The sequence below is a fragment of the Pseudochaenichthys georgianus genome, chromosome 5 (assembly GCF_902827115.2).
Source record: "Pseudochaenichthys georgianus chromosome 5, fPseGeo1.2, whole genome shotgun sequence".
Classification (NCBI taxonomy): Eukaryota; Metazoa; Chordata; class Actinopteri; order Perciformes; family Channichthyidae; genus Pseudochaenichthys; species Pseudochaenichthys georgianus.
This window is the reverse complement of record NC_047507.1, coordinates 1,586,349-1,604,386: the sequence shown is the minus strand read 5'-3', so window position 1 is coordinate 1,604,386 and position 18,038 is coordinate 1,586,349. Positions and strand designations below refer to the sequence as shown.

The 18,038-nt window shown below is 40.4% G+C and overlaps 1 protein-coding gene across 1 annotated transcript; it reads left to right on the top strand.

The window, feature by feature from the left end:
* Positions 1-13,285: 13,285 nt before the first annotated feature.
* On the top strand, positions 13,286-15,880 carry LOC117446996 (nuclear factor 7, brain-like). The gene is made up of 2 exons (XM_034083555.2): positions 13,286-13,422; positions 13,990-15,880. The coding sequence occupies exon 2, from the start codon at positions 14,077-14,079 to the stop codon at positions 15,463-15,465; it is 1,389 nt and encodes a 462-aa protein (XP_033939446.1). The 5' UTR covers positions 13,286-13,422; positions 13,990-14,076; the 3' UTR covers positions 15,466-15,880.
* The last annotated feature ends 2,158 nt before the right edge of the window (positions 15,881-18,038 follow it).

Sequence of the window (18,038 nt, the reverse complement as noted above, 5' to 3'; positions counted from 1 at the left end):
AAGAGGGGGAAAAAAACCAAACATGAAAAGTAGTTATACAAATGCCACTTTCATCACATTAGTATGCATGGAATGTGACAGGTCGCCCCGCCCCTTTTGACCGGAAGTCCCGCCCATTTCACCGAAAGTCCCGCCCCTTTTGACTGGATGTCCCGCCCCCACTTCCGGCGGATGTCCCGCCCCCACTTCCGGTTTACAACATTAAATTAAAATAAAAAAAATGAGAAAAATAAAATGCCGTTGTTTTCATCAATAGTATGCATAGGATATATGTCCCGCCTCCTAACCACTTCCTGTGCCCCTAATCCTGTATACAGTATTGAATGTAACTTACAAATACTTGCAAATAACATGACATTTATCAAAGTAAAGCATCTAAAAAACCATATATTTAAAAAAGTCAGCCTCTCTGTTTTTGCGAACAGTCTGAGACAAGTCAGGACATGAGGGGAGAAACCATATGGCGGCCGAGGGGAGGGGGGGAACACACACACACACACACACACACACACACACACACTTTCCCCGCCCCTCACCCCTCTCCCGTTAGAGGTTGGCTAAATAAAAGCCAGAAAATCCGAACCATCTAGACAGCCTCTCTTTGCTTTTCCCCCATCAGGCACAGATATCTGGTAAGTACTTTTATTTTTTTATGTTATATCATGTAGTTAGTTAATGCTGCTTGATGTGTGTTAAAGAACCTCTATGCATCTGTTGTTTTTTCTATTATATAACAGCCCTAGATTGTAATTATTTAGAAGCTTTTAATGAAGTATCCTTCTAAGTACAAAATACATGTTGAAGCCCTCAAGTAAAATGAAGGAGTTTTCTGTATTATGCATCACTGAGTTTTAAAAGCTCATTTTTAAAATGAGAACCCTTCAAGGACATTTAAAAAAATAAGTCGGGTATTGAGGTTACCAAAGCCTTTGATACAATTTTAACACACAGCGAGATCCCTAAAAAGATACAAACAGACGCGGCGAAAGAGTTCTTTAATAAAGTTTTTCAAAACTTGTTGAAGAAAAGAGGTATTGCACATTATGCAACAGCCAGTGACATGAAGGCATGTGTGGTAGAGAGATTTAACCGTACGCTGAAAACTAAAATGTGGAGGTATTTTACAGCTAAAAACACTCATATATATATATAGACGTCTTACCTGAACTAATTGAAAGTTACAATAATAGTTATCACCGAAGTATTAAAATGACGCCAATGCAGGTGACAAAGGAAAATGCGGCTCAAGTGTTTCGGAACCTGTATACCCCCTCTAGCCAACGTAAAAAAGCTGCTGCCAAAATGAACTTTAAGGAGGGCGAACTTGTAAGGATATCCAAATTGAGAGGGGTATTTGATAAAAAATATGAGCAGTTATACTGACGAACTATTTACGGTGTCTGAAGGCTTACCTCAGCAGCCACCTGTTTACAAGCTCAAAGATTATGATGGAGAAGAGATCAAGGGGACTTTTTATGAGAAAGGGTTACAAAACGTGAAGATAGCCAATGACAAGGCTTTTCAAGTCGAAAAAATTCTAAAAAGGCGTGTGGTGAGAGGGAAAAAACAAATGTTTGTATCTTGGCATAATTGGCCCGAAAAATTCAACAGCTGGGTTGATGCAGACGAAATCAAAGATGTATAAAAACAAACAGAATCAACGCTCAGTCCTTCATTACAGCCATGGCAAAATTATTTCAGGTGACTCTGGCTTTATTAGGAAAACAAACATATAATACAAATGGGTTAGGGGTTAAATGTAATCATCGTGGACTTAATAGTCTAACAAAATACTTTTATCTGAATACATTTGTTCTTTTTAAGAGCACTTTTTCAAATTATTTATTAATTATTTCAGTGGAACAATCCAGTTTTTGTTAACATCAACGCTTTCTTCTCTTTTTCTTGTGGTACTAAGATACTTTTAGACACACTTTGGTGTATGCAACACTTGTTCAGATAAACAAGGTTTTTTATTTTCTGATAAACTTACATATTTTAGTTATTTTATGTTACCAAGATACTTTGAGATACACCCTGATGTACGCAACACTTAACAAAGGGTATAATATGAAGTACTTGGTAAGGAAGGGGTTTTTCTTTAAGGGTGCAAAACTTTAGAACAGGGTAAAATATTCATTAAATTGTATTGAATTGAGTTTTCTTTTTTGATTTTCAACATACTATTTGTACACAATGACTTTTCCATATTTCTGACATTCTATACTTTTCTGACTTTTTTCTGTAGAATCTTGACAAAACTATTACTTGTTCTTAAATGATGACCTATTGCTTTTTTTTTTAAAAGAAAAGTGTATCTTTCGGTAACTTTCTCAGAGAATTTAAGCATAAATCTGTCAAATGTTCAAAACAGCCTTGTTTCACTGAAATACCCTCAAAATGACAAACTGCCATTAAGAGTCAGATTCTTAACCAAATCTACTGACACAAAGTACTTTATTATCTACTTTTCAGCTTTTAATACAAAAGTGTATCTTTCGGTAACCTTCTTGAGAGAATTAAGCATACATCTGTCAAAGATTCTTAACCAAATCTACTGACACAAAGTACTTCATTATCTACTTTTCAGCTTTTAATACAAAAGTGTATCTTTCGGTAACCTTCTTGAGAGAATTAAGCATAAATCTGTCAAAGATTCTTAACGAAATCTACTGACACAAAGTACTTCATTATCTACTTTTCAGCTTTTTATACACAAAGTGTATCTTTCAGTAACTTTACCAGAGAATTTAAGCATACATCTGTCAAATGTTCAAAACAGCCTTGTTTCACTGAAATACCCTCAAAATGACAAACTGCCATTAAGCGTCAGAATCCTAACGAAATCTCCTCAGAGTACTTTCTACAGATGAAGCCTCCCACTCAACGCAATATGTCCCACCCACTCAGCAAATCATATAAAACTAAGGATGACCGTTAAAAACTAGCCATGGATCTGAGAAAAACCAAGTCTGATGTAGCCTGCCCTTATTATCACCAGGAAAATGGATATGGGCTTAATGACTGGATGCTACAAAGTAGGGGAGAGGATGTCTCCAAAGAAGAGCTCTCCTCTATATCATATCCATGTAAGGTCTTTAGGACAAAAGAGGACCATGATAACATGACATATGAAGAATATCTTTCTTTAAAAGATGGTATTATAGATAACCTTTATAGAAACAGTATATCTCATACCACTCGCCAAGATCGCAAATGACAATTAGCAGAAAAGAATAGAAAAAGTAAAGAAAAACGAAGAAAAAGCAACATGAAAAGGAGAAGAAAAATTAAAAGCAAACGCAGAATGCGAATGAAAAGAAAAGGGACCATAGGACGGAAAACTAAAAAGACAAAAAGAAGGAAGGTGAAAAGAAAAAGAAACAAAGTGAAGAAATTTAAACTAGAGGATGGTGTTGTAGAGCCATTACCGGATCATAATAATCTTATAGATCATCTCCCGCTAACGGACTGCTGCGAATGTGTTGAACAAATACCAAAAGCAATGGCAGAACTTTGCTTCAGTATAATGAGAGAAAAAGCGCGATACTGTGGAATTGCCCAAATTGGCGACAGTGCCAGAATATGTATTAAAAGACTGTTGGAGGATCTCTATTCTAGTGTCGGTTGAGCATACAATGAAAGCACATGATACACTATAAATGTTTTGTTTACAATACTATATATGAAACCAAAAAAATAAAACACATTTTCATTTTGTAATGGTTGTTTAATTGAAAAAACACAACATTCAACACATTTTCATAGAAAACATATTACATTTTACCAAGTTAATGTCGTAGTGCATACAAGGGAATAGACTTAACAATTTGCACTGCTGCTTCTCTCCGCGTTTCATTGACGGTGATCGGTTTGTCGTTCAATTCACACAGCCCAAGTAGATGTTTAGGGGTCTCTTGGAAGTATACGAATGCATTTTTTATATCAGATAAATGCATTAACATCACATGCAAATTCTCTATCCTTTCACCCGCAACGATTATAATCTGCTTTGCTTCTTCTTCGGTTTCTCCATTATTAGCTCTGAATGTAATCCTTTCTGGGACTTCTTGTGCTTCTTGTGGTCTGTTGAATACCTGGCGTAGGATTTGTTTAGCTGTAAGGACAGGTACCATATAATTGTCTTCAAAAGCTTTGTCTATGTCGTCACACGTTTTGGTGTATCCTTCGCTGTAATGACAACCGACACTAGAATAGAGATCCTCCAACAGTCTTTTAATACATATTCTGGCACTGTCGCCAATTTGGGCAATTCCACAGTATCGCGCTTTTTCTCTCATTATACTGAAGCAAAGCTATGCCATTGCTTTTGGTATTTGTTCAACACATTCGCAGCAGTCGGTTAGCGGGAGATGATCTATAAGATTATTATGATCCGGTAATGGCTCTACAACACCATCCTCTAGTTTAAATGTCTTCACTTTGTTTCTTTTTCTTTTCACCTTCCTTCTTTTTGTCTTTTTAGTTTTCCGTCCTATGGTCCCTTTTCTTTTCATTCGCATTCTGCGTTTGCTTTTAATTTTTCTTCTCCTTTTCATGTTGCTTTTTCTTTTTCTTCGTTTTTCTTTACTTTTTCTATTCTTTTCTGCTAATTGTCGTTTGCGATCTTGGCTAGTGGTATGAGATATACTGTTTCTATAAAGGTTATCTATAATACCATCTTTTAAAGAAAGATATTCTTCATATGTCATGTTATCATGGTCCTCTTTTGTCCTAAAGACCTTACATGGATATGATATAGAGGAGAGCCCTTCTTCGGGGACATCCTCTCCCCTACTTTGTAGCATCCAGTCATTAAGCCCATATCCATTTTCCTGGTGATAATAAGGGCAGGCTACATCAGACTTGGTTTTTCTCAGATCCATGGCTAGTTTTTAACGGTCGTCCTTAGTTTTATATGATTTGCTGAGTGGGTGGGACATATTGCGTTGAGTGGGAGGCTTCATCTGTAGAAAGTACTCTGTTTGAGGAGATTTCGTTAGGATTCTGACTCTTAATGGCAGTTTGTCATTTTGAGGGTATTTCAGTGAAACAAGGCTGTTTTGAACATTTGACAGATGTATGCTTAAATTCTCTGGTAAAGTTACTGAAAGATACACTTTGTGTATAAAAAGCTGAAAAGTAGATAATGAAGTACTTTGTGTCAGTAGATTTCGTTAAGAATCTTTGACAGAGTTATGCTTAATTCTCTCAAGAAGGTTACCGAAAGATACACTTTTGTATTAAAAGCTGAAAAGTAGATAATGAAGTACTTTGTGTCAGTAGATTTGGTTAAGAATCTTTGACAGATGTATGCTTAATTCTCTCAAGAAGGTTACCGAAAGATACACTTTTGTATTAAAAGCTGAAAAGTAGATAATGAAGTACTTTGTGTCAGTAGATTTGGTTAAGAATCTGACTCTTAATGGCAGTTTGTCATTTTGAGGGTATTTCAGTGAAACAAGGCTGTTTTGAACATTTGACAAATTCTCTGAGAAAGTTACCGAAAGATACACTTTTCTTTTTAAAAAAGCTGAAAAGTAGATAATGAAGTGTGCTTTGTGTGTACAGACACACAGAAAACACTGAAAAACACAAGAAGAAGGACTGTAATACACATGTATCAGACACGCTCCCTTTCCTATAATGATGACAACAGTTTTTAGATGTAAAAAACACTTCTTTTTTTTTCACACACAAAATCAATAGTTATACTGATTGTAGCATCCCCAGGACAGTCTCCAGCTTAGAATTCCCCATATTACTGGAGATATCGTGATGGAGTTTTTTCACTTCAGTCAAAATATTCACATGTATGCTGTTTTCAACACACAGGTGCATTACATCTACAAACAGAGCATACAATGAGAGCACATGATACACTTTTGATGTTTGTTTCATTTCTGAGATAATGTTACAGAATGTTTCGGAAAATGAAGATTCCAGGACCTCTTTAAATGTTTCGTTTACAATCGTTTCCCAATGACCCGGAATAGTACTGCCAGAACGAACGATATCCAAAATGTCTTCCAGTTTACAAACTTCGGCCATTCTTTTTACACAGGGGTCACTACTCGTTCTGTTTTCAATCGTCCCCATCACCACACTTATTAAAAGGGTAATGACTACATTCTGATCAATATATACAGAGCGTTTTGCATAGTAGTTTCCCATTTTTATTTTACTTAAAGAAAAAAGTCACTGCATTGAACAAGTCCCTGGCTTCTTCTCCATCCGACTGCTGTTTGTTAGTCTTCTTCTTCTCCATCCAACTCTGTATGGATATTTCAAGTCTCTCCTTGAGGCATCTGCATTTTACAAGCTTGTGCAGAAAAGCTTCCGAAGCGCGTCCTATCCTCAGTTTATCCTCGCAAATGCCTTTTTCAATAAGACTCTGGTCAATCACTGCAACGAAGTCGGCGAGCCAAAGTCTTTTCATTAACGCTTTGTAATTGTTTCTGAAGAAGAAATCGGGCATGTCATTCCGACAATCGTGTTGCCTCTGGTCGGGGTTACTGCATCGGCATTCTTTGCAGATTTATTTTCTCTACCGATACATCACCATCTCCAGAATATAAAACAACTCCGCTTTCACTGTGTCCCTAAACTGAGACTTCTTGACCCGAGGAGTAGCATCAGCAGCAGGAGTACTGCAAGATTCGGGTTTCCCACATGGTGGTGTTGCTGGTGGACTCTGTTCCTGACTGCAACTCGCGGGAGGAGTCTTGGCTTTTCTCTGCTCCATGGCTCGTTTACAACGGTCGTTTTAGTGAGGTCCTTCGTTTTAGATGATTTGCTGAGTGGAGGGTGGGGCTCATTGCGTTGAATGGGGGAGTCAATTATAAAATTGAGAGTTTTTAGAAAAAAAGTTCTTTAAGCGTTGTAGCTTTTTCATCTCATCTCGAGCAATAGGTCATAATTTAAGAACAAGTAATAGTTTTGTCAAGATTCTACAGAAAAAAGTCAGAAAAGTATAGAATGTCAGAAATATGGAAAAGTCATTGTGTACAAATAGTATGTTGAAAATCAAAAAAGAAAACTCAATTCAATACAATTTAATGAATATTTTACCCTGTTCTAAAGTTTTGCACCCTTAAAGAAAAACCCCTTCCTTACCAAGTACTTCATATTATACCCTTTGTTAAGTGTTGCGTACATCAGGGTGTATCTCAAAGTATCTTGGTAACATAAAATAACTAAAATATGTAAGTTTATCAGAAAATAAAAAACCTAAGTGTGTCTAAAAGTATCTTAGTAACACAAGAAAAAGAGAAGAAAGCGTTGATGTTAACAAAAACTGGATTGTTCCACTGAAATAATTAATAAATAATTTGAAAAAGTGCTCTTAAAAAGAACAAATGTATTCAGATAAAAGTATTTTGTTAGACTATTAAGTCCACGATGATTACATTTAACCCCTAACCCATTTGTATTATATGTTTGTTTTCCTAATAAAGCCAGAGTAACCTGAAATAATTTTGCCATGGCTGTAATGAAAGACTGAGCGTTGATTCCGTTTGCTTTTATACATCTTTGCAGATTTCGTCTGCATCAACCCAGCTGTTGAATTTTTCGGGCCAATTATGCCAAGATACAAACATTTGTTTTTTCCCTCTCACCACACGCCTTTTTAGAATTTTCTCGTCTTGAAAAGCCTTGTCATTGGCTATCTTCACTTTTTGTAACTCTTTCTCATAAAAAGTCCCCTTGATCTCTTCTCCATCATAATTTTTGAGCTTGTAAACAGGTGGCTGCCGAGGTAAGCCTTCAGACACCGTAAATAATTCGTCCGTATAACTCTGCTCATATTTTTTTTAGAATACTCCTCTCAATTTGGATATCCTTACAGTACTCCTTAAAGTTCATTTTGACAGCAGCTTTTTTACGAAGGCTGGAGGGGTTATATAGATTCCGAAACACTTGAGCCTCATTTTCCTTGGTTACCTGCAGTGGGTTCATTTTAATACTTCGGTGATAACTATTATTGTAACTTTCAAGTAGTTCGGGTAAGACGTCTATATATCTATGAGTGTTTTTAGCTGTAAAATACCTCCACATTTTAGTTTTCAGTGTACGGTTAAATCTCTCTACCACACATGCCTTCATGTCACTGGCTGTTGCATAATGTTGTATACCTCTTTTCTTCAATACGTTTTGAAAAACTTTATTAAAGAATTCTTTCCCCGCATCTGTTTGTAACTTTTTAGGGATCTCGCTGTGTGTTAAAATTGTATCAAAGGCTTTGGTAACCTCAATACCCGACTTCTTTTTTAATGCTTGAGCATAAGCTTTTTTCGAAAATACGTCTACGACTGTTAACAAATAATTAAAACCATCATTATATTCCGACAGCGACTGCATATCGCAGAGATCTGCTTGAAATTGTTGTAGCGGTCTGAGTACAAAAACTCTGTTTCTTACAAAATGCACCCGTGCCGGCTTATGCAAAGTATATGCATCCTGCTCCGATAAATATTCTCTGACTTTCTCTACATTTACTTGTTTACCCATTTCATTCTGTACAGCTCTATGGAGTTTATCCACACCTCCTAAACTCCCTGGATTAGATGGAGTGTAATACACCCTATGCATAACACGTTTCTCAGACATGTTTCCTGTTACAGCCCGATGAGGTAATGAGTACAACAGTTTTTCTTACAATGCATTTTACTGATATGTATATACAACATTTCTCCAAGCAGAAAATAATAAAAGGAAGGACACACTATATCAAGTAAAATTAAAATAAAACATACTTTAACGAAAAAGTATCAAAAATAAATAAAAACTCTTCCTAATGCTGCCAGAAGGCCCTAGCTGCTCTTGTAATCTTCAGTTGGGTCTCGTCGTTCTCTACAAGCTGTTCGTATAGCTTCTCGATTTTAGCCTCAAAGAGTCTGGTGTTTCTGAGGTTGTGCAGAATCGCCTCGGTAGCTCCAAAGACTCTCCTCTCCGACACATGATGGTGGTTCTGGTGCAGAGCGTCCCGAATGGCTGGAATGAAACGAACGGTCCATAGTCTCTTTACCACTTCATCATAGTTTTGATCCAGATAGTATTCACCGGTAGGGAATAAACACTCGTGCTGCATCTGACTGGGGTGATCGACTTGACACCCGTTACATGTTTCCTTTCTGTAAAGGTATACGACTCTATCCAACAGATGAACTACAACTGCTTTTACCGTATTCAGGAATGCCGATGTCCTAGCACGTTCTGTAGCATCACCCTCGGGAGCACAAGGAAAGCATGGTGAATCAATGACTACAGCTGTTGATTCCTCTGGAGAGTCGTGAGTATATGGAGGTTGAGGCATATCCAGCCACCCCGTGATATCAATACCAGCCATAGCGCTGTCCAGATCTGGTGTCCAAATTGTAGGTGAGGATGGAGGTCCTCCAGACGTTTGCTCCAGGCTGCAGATCGTGGGGAGAGACTTGGTTTTTCTTAGATCCATGGTTGCTGCTCTCTAAAATGTCCTTGAAGGGTTCTCATTTTTAAAATGATCTGGTGAGGAAAGGTGGGGCTTGTTATGTTGAGTGGTAGGCGGAGCCCATTGGAGAAAAGTCAGAGTCTTTTGCAGTCAAACTATGTAGCTTTTAAAACTCAGTGATGCATAATACAGAAAACTCCTTCATTTTACTTGAGGGCTTCAACATGTATTTTGTACTTAGAAGGATACTTCATTAAAAGCTTCTAAATAATTACAATCTAGGGCTGTTATATAATAGAAAAAACAACAGATGCATAGAGGTTCTTTAACACACATCAAGCAGCATTAACTAACTACATGATATTATAATGTAAAAAAATAAAAGTACTTACCAGATATCTGTGCCTGATGGGGGAAAAGCAAAGAGAGGCTGTATAGATGGTTCGGATCTTCTGGCTTTTATTTAGCCAACCTCTAACGGGAGAGGGGTGAGGGGCGGGGAAAGTGAGTGTGTGTGTGTGTGTGTTCCCCCCCTCCCCTCGGCCACCATATGGTCTCTCCCCTCATGTCCTGACTTGTCTCAGACTGTTCGCAAAAACAGAGAGGCTGACTTTTTTAAATATATGGTTTTTTAGATGCTTTACTTTGATAAATGTCATGTTATTTGCAAGTATTTGTAAGTTACATTCAATATTGTATACAGGATTAGGGGCACAGGAAGTGGTTAGGAGGTGGGACATATATCCTCTGCATACTATTGATGAAAACAACGGCATTTTATTTTTCTAATTTTTTTAATTTAATTTAATTTTGTAAACCGGAAGTGGGGGCGGGACATCCGCCGGAAGTGGGGGCGGGACATCCTGTCAAAAGGGGCGGGGCGACCTGTCACATTCCATGCATACTAATGTGATGAAAGTGGCATTTGTATAACTACTATGAAACTAGAGCATCACTCGAAGGTGGGTTATTGTATGAGTCAAACATGTACAACTTGCGAATGTTGTATAAGTCAAATTGCCAATTGCCATATTAAAACATCAGCTGCAATTCACGACATGAAGAAGGCAGTCTCTGCATAGCATATAGGCCCGGGATGGGCAACTTTGATGGTGGTGGGGGCCACATCATTGATGTACTGGCCACCAGGGGGCCGCAGATTCACTTGGAACACACACACACACACACAAATTCCATGTGTTGTATGTAATTATTGTGTGTGTATTGAGATTAACCAAAGATGACATAAACATGTCATGAAGTCATGAACACTAACCCAGACATTAGTTGTCTAACTTGAACCTAAAACACTTGTAGCCAGTCTCTGCATTCCCCTTATTCCACAATAAGGGGAATGTCAACACGCCCGCACTCTGCTGTTCCTCAGCGCCACTCCCCCTCCCTCCCTCCCGCTGAAATTATGAATGAAAAGCGTAGTAATCATAGATAACACGGCAGGGTCCGTGACAGTTTGTTTTCATCTGATCTCAAATAAACAAAGTCTTGGTTTTAAGAATATTAAACTTGTTTCGCCAAATTCAGATGATAAATACAACATTTAAGCTTGTAAAGGCATAATTACAAGAGGCAAGTTAACGTCACAGCAGGCATAACAACAGCCGGTGTTTCTTGTGAGGGTTTCCCCGGGAAACAAACAAAATACACACAAATGCGTCACAGATTATTTTGCAGTATTTGAAATCATGTACGCAGCTCGCGACGTAACTAGGAGTCTAGTGGACGGTATCAGTACTACAAGTAAAACAAATTAAACATTTTTTATTTATTTTTTATTAATTACGTTGTTTATAAATTAATCTGAGGGCCGCAAAAAGAGGAGGTGGGGGCCGCATGCGGCCCGCGGGCCGCCATTTGCCCATCCCTGATATAGGCTAATGGAGATGCAGTTATTTCAACCCAGTCTCATAAAAAAACGTGTAATAACTACGTTGGTCCACAACGTAGGACGTAGTATTTCTACAAAAACGCCTCTGAAATTGTAAGATGCCTACGTTTTGTTCACCATTCATTCCAATGGCTGGCGTCTATGTCACGTGATCTTCACATTTATCCCTGCAGAAAAAAAAACATGGCCGACATTCATTTTATTCTCGGTGGAAAATGCCTATTTTAAGGTTAGTTTGGTGATTAAAATGCCTTTTGATGTCATTGATGCGAGAAATATGAGTTGTTATTTCAGATTATGTGTGCAGTGGATGTACATGATCTTTAGTTTGCCAGTTATTATGAAGATTACTTCAAGAAATTGTGTCTATACAACGTTTTCATTGTTACCAAGGTGGTTGCTAGGGACGCTGCTATCGATATTATTTCTGTTCAAGGCTAACGCTGAGCCTCTGAATTAGCCCTGAGCGAAAAAAATCTTAACGACGTTAGCACAGAAACTCTAGCTATACCAATCGATATACTTACAGTATTGGATCTGCACAAACAAGCTTAGATAACATCCTGAGAGTCCACAGATTATAGAAATATAAGGATCATCACTGAGCAATCAGAACTCGTGCACATACACTACATACTGATATACACCTGAACATCAGCAGGAGAGGACTCTTTAAAGTAGAGACACTACATACTGATATACACCTGAACATCAGCAGGAGAGGACTCTTTAAAGTAGAGACACTACATACTGGTATAGAAGGCAAGGCAAGTTTATTTATATAGCACCTTTCAGCACCAGGCAATTCAAGGTGCTTTACAAAAATGAAAGACATTCAGACAAAGGCATTTAAAAACAGTAAAAGATAATAAAAGAAACATTAAAAGAAAAACAAAAAATGAAAGACATTAAGAAAATGGCATTTAAAATCAGTCATTAAAAAGAAAAGCTAATAAAATAAACATGAAAAGATAAAAGTTACAGTGCAGTCTAAGATATGAATAGTTCAATTATTTCGGTTCTTGATTTTTTATTTATTCACAGAACCTCCCTTTGGAAATCCGAACATTTCCGTCCCGATTGTTCATTTAGACTGATTGTTTTCACCATGTTATGCTCGCATGACATCCACAATCGGACCCTCAGGAGGGTGTACTAGCCCCCTACTCTGCTTTGCGTTCCATAACAAAGTCTTTAAGTGTTACCAAAACACTATTTTTCACCCGTCGGTGATGTGATACTTGTTCCTCAGTACAAATGCTCATACACCTGAACATCAGCAGGAGAGGACTCTTTAAAGTAGAGACACTACATACTGATATACACCTGAACATCAGCAGGAGAGGACTCTTTAAAGTAGAGACACTACATACTGATATACACCTGAACATCAGCAGGAGAGGACTCTTTAAAGTAGAGACACTACATACTGATATACACCTGAACATCAGCAGGAGAGCACTCTTTAAAGTAGAGACACTAAATACTGATATACACCTGAACATCAGCAGGAGAGGACTCTTTAAAGTAGAGACACTACATACTGATATACACCTGAACATTTGCAGGAGAGGACTCTTTAAAGTAGAGACACTACATACTGATATACACCTGAACATCAGCAGGAGAGGACTCTTTAAAGTAGAGACACTACATACTGATATACACCTGCACATCAGAAGGAGAGGACTCTTTAAAGTAGAGACACTACATACTGATATACACCTGAACATCAGCAGGAGAGGACTCTTTAAAGTAGAGACACTACATACTGATATACACCTGAACATCAGCAGGAGAGGACTCTTTAACGTAGAGACAGACACTCCCTGAGTTACACGAGAGGAGACAGAGTTCAGCAGAGGAGGCGTGACAGAGCTCCTCCCTCACCTGACTCACCTGAGATAAACCAGGAAACACTTTGTTATTCTCCCTCACTGCAGAGAGACAGACGGACTGAAAAACAGACGATCACATTCGCCTTCAGACCAAACTAACAACTTCCTCTGAGTTCAGCAACAGGAGAGACAAGTGGAAACTACAACACTGCTGCTTCAACCTGCAGACCCTCCACCCCCTGAAGGTGAGTCTGACTCCAAACATCACTCAAAGTTAATTTCAGTGAAGTCAGTAGAGGAGGGGGAGGGGAGCCATGACTTTTATTTTGTAACTTCATAGTTGAAGACAAATCCTGCAGTGCTACAAGCAGTAAGTATAGAACAATATCAAACAGCACAGAACACGGTAGAATGAATAGTAAAAAGGTCTAGGAAAAGGCTCTATTGAAAAGATGGGCTTCGAGGCCTTTGATAAGTATTATGACTACTGCAGACAACAAACTGACTTAAAAGCGACAATGCTTTTAAATATTAGGCAAATGGGCCATGTCACCAAAACAAAGGTAATTCCTCTGTGGAGCTGAAAGTCCTGCTACACTTTAGAAGCTTCATTAAGACTGTACAGCTGAATGATACTCTATGAGCTACTTGACGGTTACAATGTTCTGTACTGCAGAGCTAAAATGAGGTTAAACCAGTTTATGGTGAGTTGCTGAGGAATGGCTGGTGTTTGTGGAATGAGACTCACCTGTGTGTTGCAGGTGAACAGAGAGACTAACCAGGAAACACTTTGTTATTCTCCCTCACTGCAGAGAGACAGACGGACTGACAATCAGACGATCAGACGGTGACTGACTGTACTTCCTGTCTGCTGTGTTTCAGCTTCACTCAGAGACAACATGGCTTCCAAGTTAGAGGAAGATCTCTGCTGTCCGGTCTGTAAGGACGTCTTTAGAGATCCTGTTCTTCTGTCCTGTAGCCACAGCTTCTGTAAAGCCTGTCTGCAGACCTGGTGGGATGGGAAAGAAGAAAAGGAGTGTCCAGTTTGTCGGAGAAAATCCTCCAAAGATGAACCTCCCTGTAACCTGGTGTTGAAGAACCTGAGTGAGACCTTCTTACAGGAGAGAGGTCAGAGATCTTCAGAGGCTCTCTGCAGTCTGCACTCTGAGAAACTCAGACTCTTCTGTCTGGACCATCAGCAGCCAGTGTGTCTCGTCTGCAGAGATTCAAAAGCACACACCAACCACAGATTCAGACCCATCGATGAAGCTGCTCAGGATCTCAGAGAGGAGCTCCAGGAAGCTCTGCAGCCCTTTCAGGAGAAACTGAAGATCTTTGAAGAAGTTAAAGTGGAGTTTAATCTAACAGCAGGACACATGAAGGTCCAGGCTCTACACACAGAGACGCAGATTAAGGAGCAGTTCAAGAAGCTTCACCAGTTTCTAGAAGAGGAAGAGAAGGCCAGGATCGCTGCACTGAGGGAGGAAGAGGAGCATAAGAGGAGGAGGGTGGAGGAGAAGATGGAGGCTGTGAGCAGAGAGATAGCAGCTCTTTCACACACAGTCAGAGCCACAGAGGAGGAGCTGAGAGCTGAAGACGTCTCCTTCCTGCACAACTACATGGCTGCAGTGGAGAGGCTGAAGCGCCCCCTGCTGGAGGATCCACAGCTGCCCTCAGGAGCTCTGATAGACCAGGCCAAACACCTGGGCAACCTCAGCTTCAACATCTGGAGCAAGATGAAGGACATGGTGTCCTACTCTCCTCTCATCCTGGACCCAAACACTGCTCATCCAAGACGCATCCTGTCTAAAGATCTGACCAGAGTGAGAGCAGGAGGACACAAACACGAACTTCCTGATAATCCAGAGAGGTTTGATAAACACCTCTTTGTCCTGGGCTCTGAGGGCTTTAACTCAGGGACTCACAGCTGGGATGTCCAGGTTACAGACAGTACATTTTGGTCACTGGGTGTGTTAGCAGAGTCTGTCCCGAGGAAGGGACTCATGGAGTCTGGATTATGGGGAATATGTTTCTCTAAAGGTGAATACTTAGCAGGGTCACCACCAGATCCACCCACTCCTCTCAGCCTGAAGAAGGAGCTCCAGAGGGTCAAAGTGGATCTGGACTGGAACGGAGAAAAGTTGTCGTTCTCTGATCCTGACACCAACACAGACATACACACCTTCACACACACTTTCACTGAGAAGATGTTTCCATACATTCTCAGTCGGGAGGAAGTGCAGATATTACCGCTGAAGGTGTGTGTGACAGTGGATCAGAGCAGGTAGAGATAAACAGGATCATTATATCTGTGATGTTCGTCTCTGAAAGGGATCGTTCACTGACCTCTGAACCTGTCCTCCTGCTGTCTCTTTATTCTAAACATGTTTTTATTCTTGTTGTTATTGAGTTTGATAATCTGCTTGTTGATCATACTGTCAACCTTTACTAAATTGAAACACGTGCATTTATTTGACACTTGTATCCAAGTAACATCATGTTCATCAAATATGCTGAACTGCTTCCTTTAGAGGAAATAAGAGATATATATTCTTCACATTTTAAATGATCTCACCCAGATTCAGATCTTTATGTCAGGTTAGAGTTCAACCTTCTCTGTTTTATTGAAACTATGTCGTTATAAATTGTTCATTTGTGATTTGTGCATGATGGCAAAATAAATACAAAATATGTTTAATCCAACTGCAAGTTTGAGCAGCGAATCATTTATCAGATCCAAAATGAAATGCATTTTAATTTCCAGTCCAGACAATATTGATTTTAAATAGTTTAAATCAAGGTTTTATTACAGTCCAGTTGTATATTTTAAACTTGTATAATGCTATAAAACATACAGAGCTACTGGGTAACTCCCTGACAGACCTCTTCGTCAGGGAATAAAATAAATGTTTTAAAGAGATTTCTAAGTATTTAAATACAGAGTAAATGTTAAACACAGTTTCCCCAGGAGAAGCCTAAACAGAGAGGACGACCCATTGCTGTTCAGCGTGGATTATCAAATGCACACGTTTATTAACTCTAAAGGATTTCATCTCAATCTCAAATACTGATTTCTTGGCAGCGGTGTGTTGTCGAGTTTTAACAACCTCTTAAACTTCCAATTTGACCAATCAGAGTTGAGTATTCAGCTAAGACGTTTAATACAATATAATAATATATAGTAAAGTGAAATAATATATATTGGAGAAGATAAAGTAATGTGTGCACTATGAATATATAAAAACATGTATGTCACAATAGAGCTGTGCATTAATATGACTAATGATATCCATCCATCCATCCATCCATCTTCTCCCGCTTATCCGTGGTCGGGTCGCGGGGGTAGCAGTTCCAGCAGAGAGCCCCAAACTTTCTTTTCCCTGGCGACATCAACCAGCTCTGACTGGGGGATCCCAAGGCGCTCCCAGGCCAGCGAAGAGATATAATCCCTCCACCTGGTCCTAGGTCTACCCCTTGGTCTCTTCCCAGCTGGACGTGCCTGGAACACCTCCCTAGGGAGGCGCCCAGGTGGCATCCTAACTAGGTGCCCGAACCACCTCAACTGGCTTCTTTCGACGCGAAGGAGGAGCGGCTCAACTCCGAGTCCCTCCCTGATGACCGAACTTCTCACCTTATCTCTAAGGGAGACACCAGCCACCCGGCGGAGGAAACCCATCTCGGCCGCTTGTATCCGCGATCTCGTTCTTTCGGTCATGACCCATCCTTCATGACCATAGGTGAGGGTAGGAACGAAAATGGCCCGGTAGACAGAGAGCTTTGCCTTCTGACTCAGCTCCCTTTTCGTCACAACGGTGCGGTAAAGCGACTGCAATACCGCTCCCGCTGCTCCGATTCTCCGGCCCATCTCACGCTCCATTGTTCCCTCACTCGAGAACAAGACCCCGAGATACTTGAACTCCTTCACTTGGGGTAAGGACTCATTCCCTACTTGGAGTGGACAGTCCATCGGTTTCCTGCTGAGAACCATGGCCTCAGATTTGGAGGTGCTGATCCTCATCCCAGCCGCTTCACACTCGGTTGCGAACCGATCCAGTGAGTGCTGAAGGTCGCAGACCGATGAAGCCATCAGAACCACATCATCTGCAAAAAGCAGTGGTGCAATCCTTACTCCACCGAACTGCAGACCCCCCCCCCCACGACTACGCCTCGAAATCCGATCCATGTATATTACAAACAGGATTGGTGACAAAGCGCAGCCCTGGCGGAGGCCAACCCTCACCGGAAATGGGTCCGACTTACTGCCGAGGACCCGGACACAGCTCTCGCTTTGGGAGTACAGAGATTGGATGGCCCTGAGTAGAGACCCCCTCACCCCATACTCCCGCAGCACCTCCCACAGTAACTCCCTGGGAACCCGGTCATACGCCTTCTCCAAGTCTACAAAACACATGTAGACCGGATAAGCGTACTCCCAGGCCCCCTCCAGGATCCTTGCGAGAGTAAAAAGCTGATCCGTCGTTCCACGACCAGGACGGAATCCGCATTGTTCCTCCTCAATCTGAGGTTCGACAATCGGCCTGACCCTCCTTTCAAGTACCTTGGAGTAAACTTTCCCGGGGAGGCTGAGTAGTGTGATGCCTCTGTAATTGGCACACACCCTCTGATCCCCCTTTTTGAAAAGGGGGACCACCACCCCGGTCTGCCACTCCTTCGGCACTGTTTCCGACTTCCACGCAACGTTGATGAGACGTGTCAACCATGACAGTCCCTCAACACCCAGAGCCTTCAGCATTTCCGGGCGGATCTCATCCACCCCCGGGGCTTTGCCACTGTGGAGTTGTTTAACGACCTCAGTGACCTCCCACCGGGAGATTGGTGTTGATCCCCCGTCATACTCCAG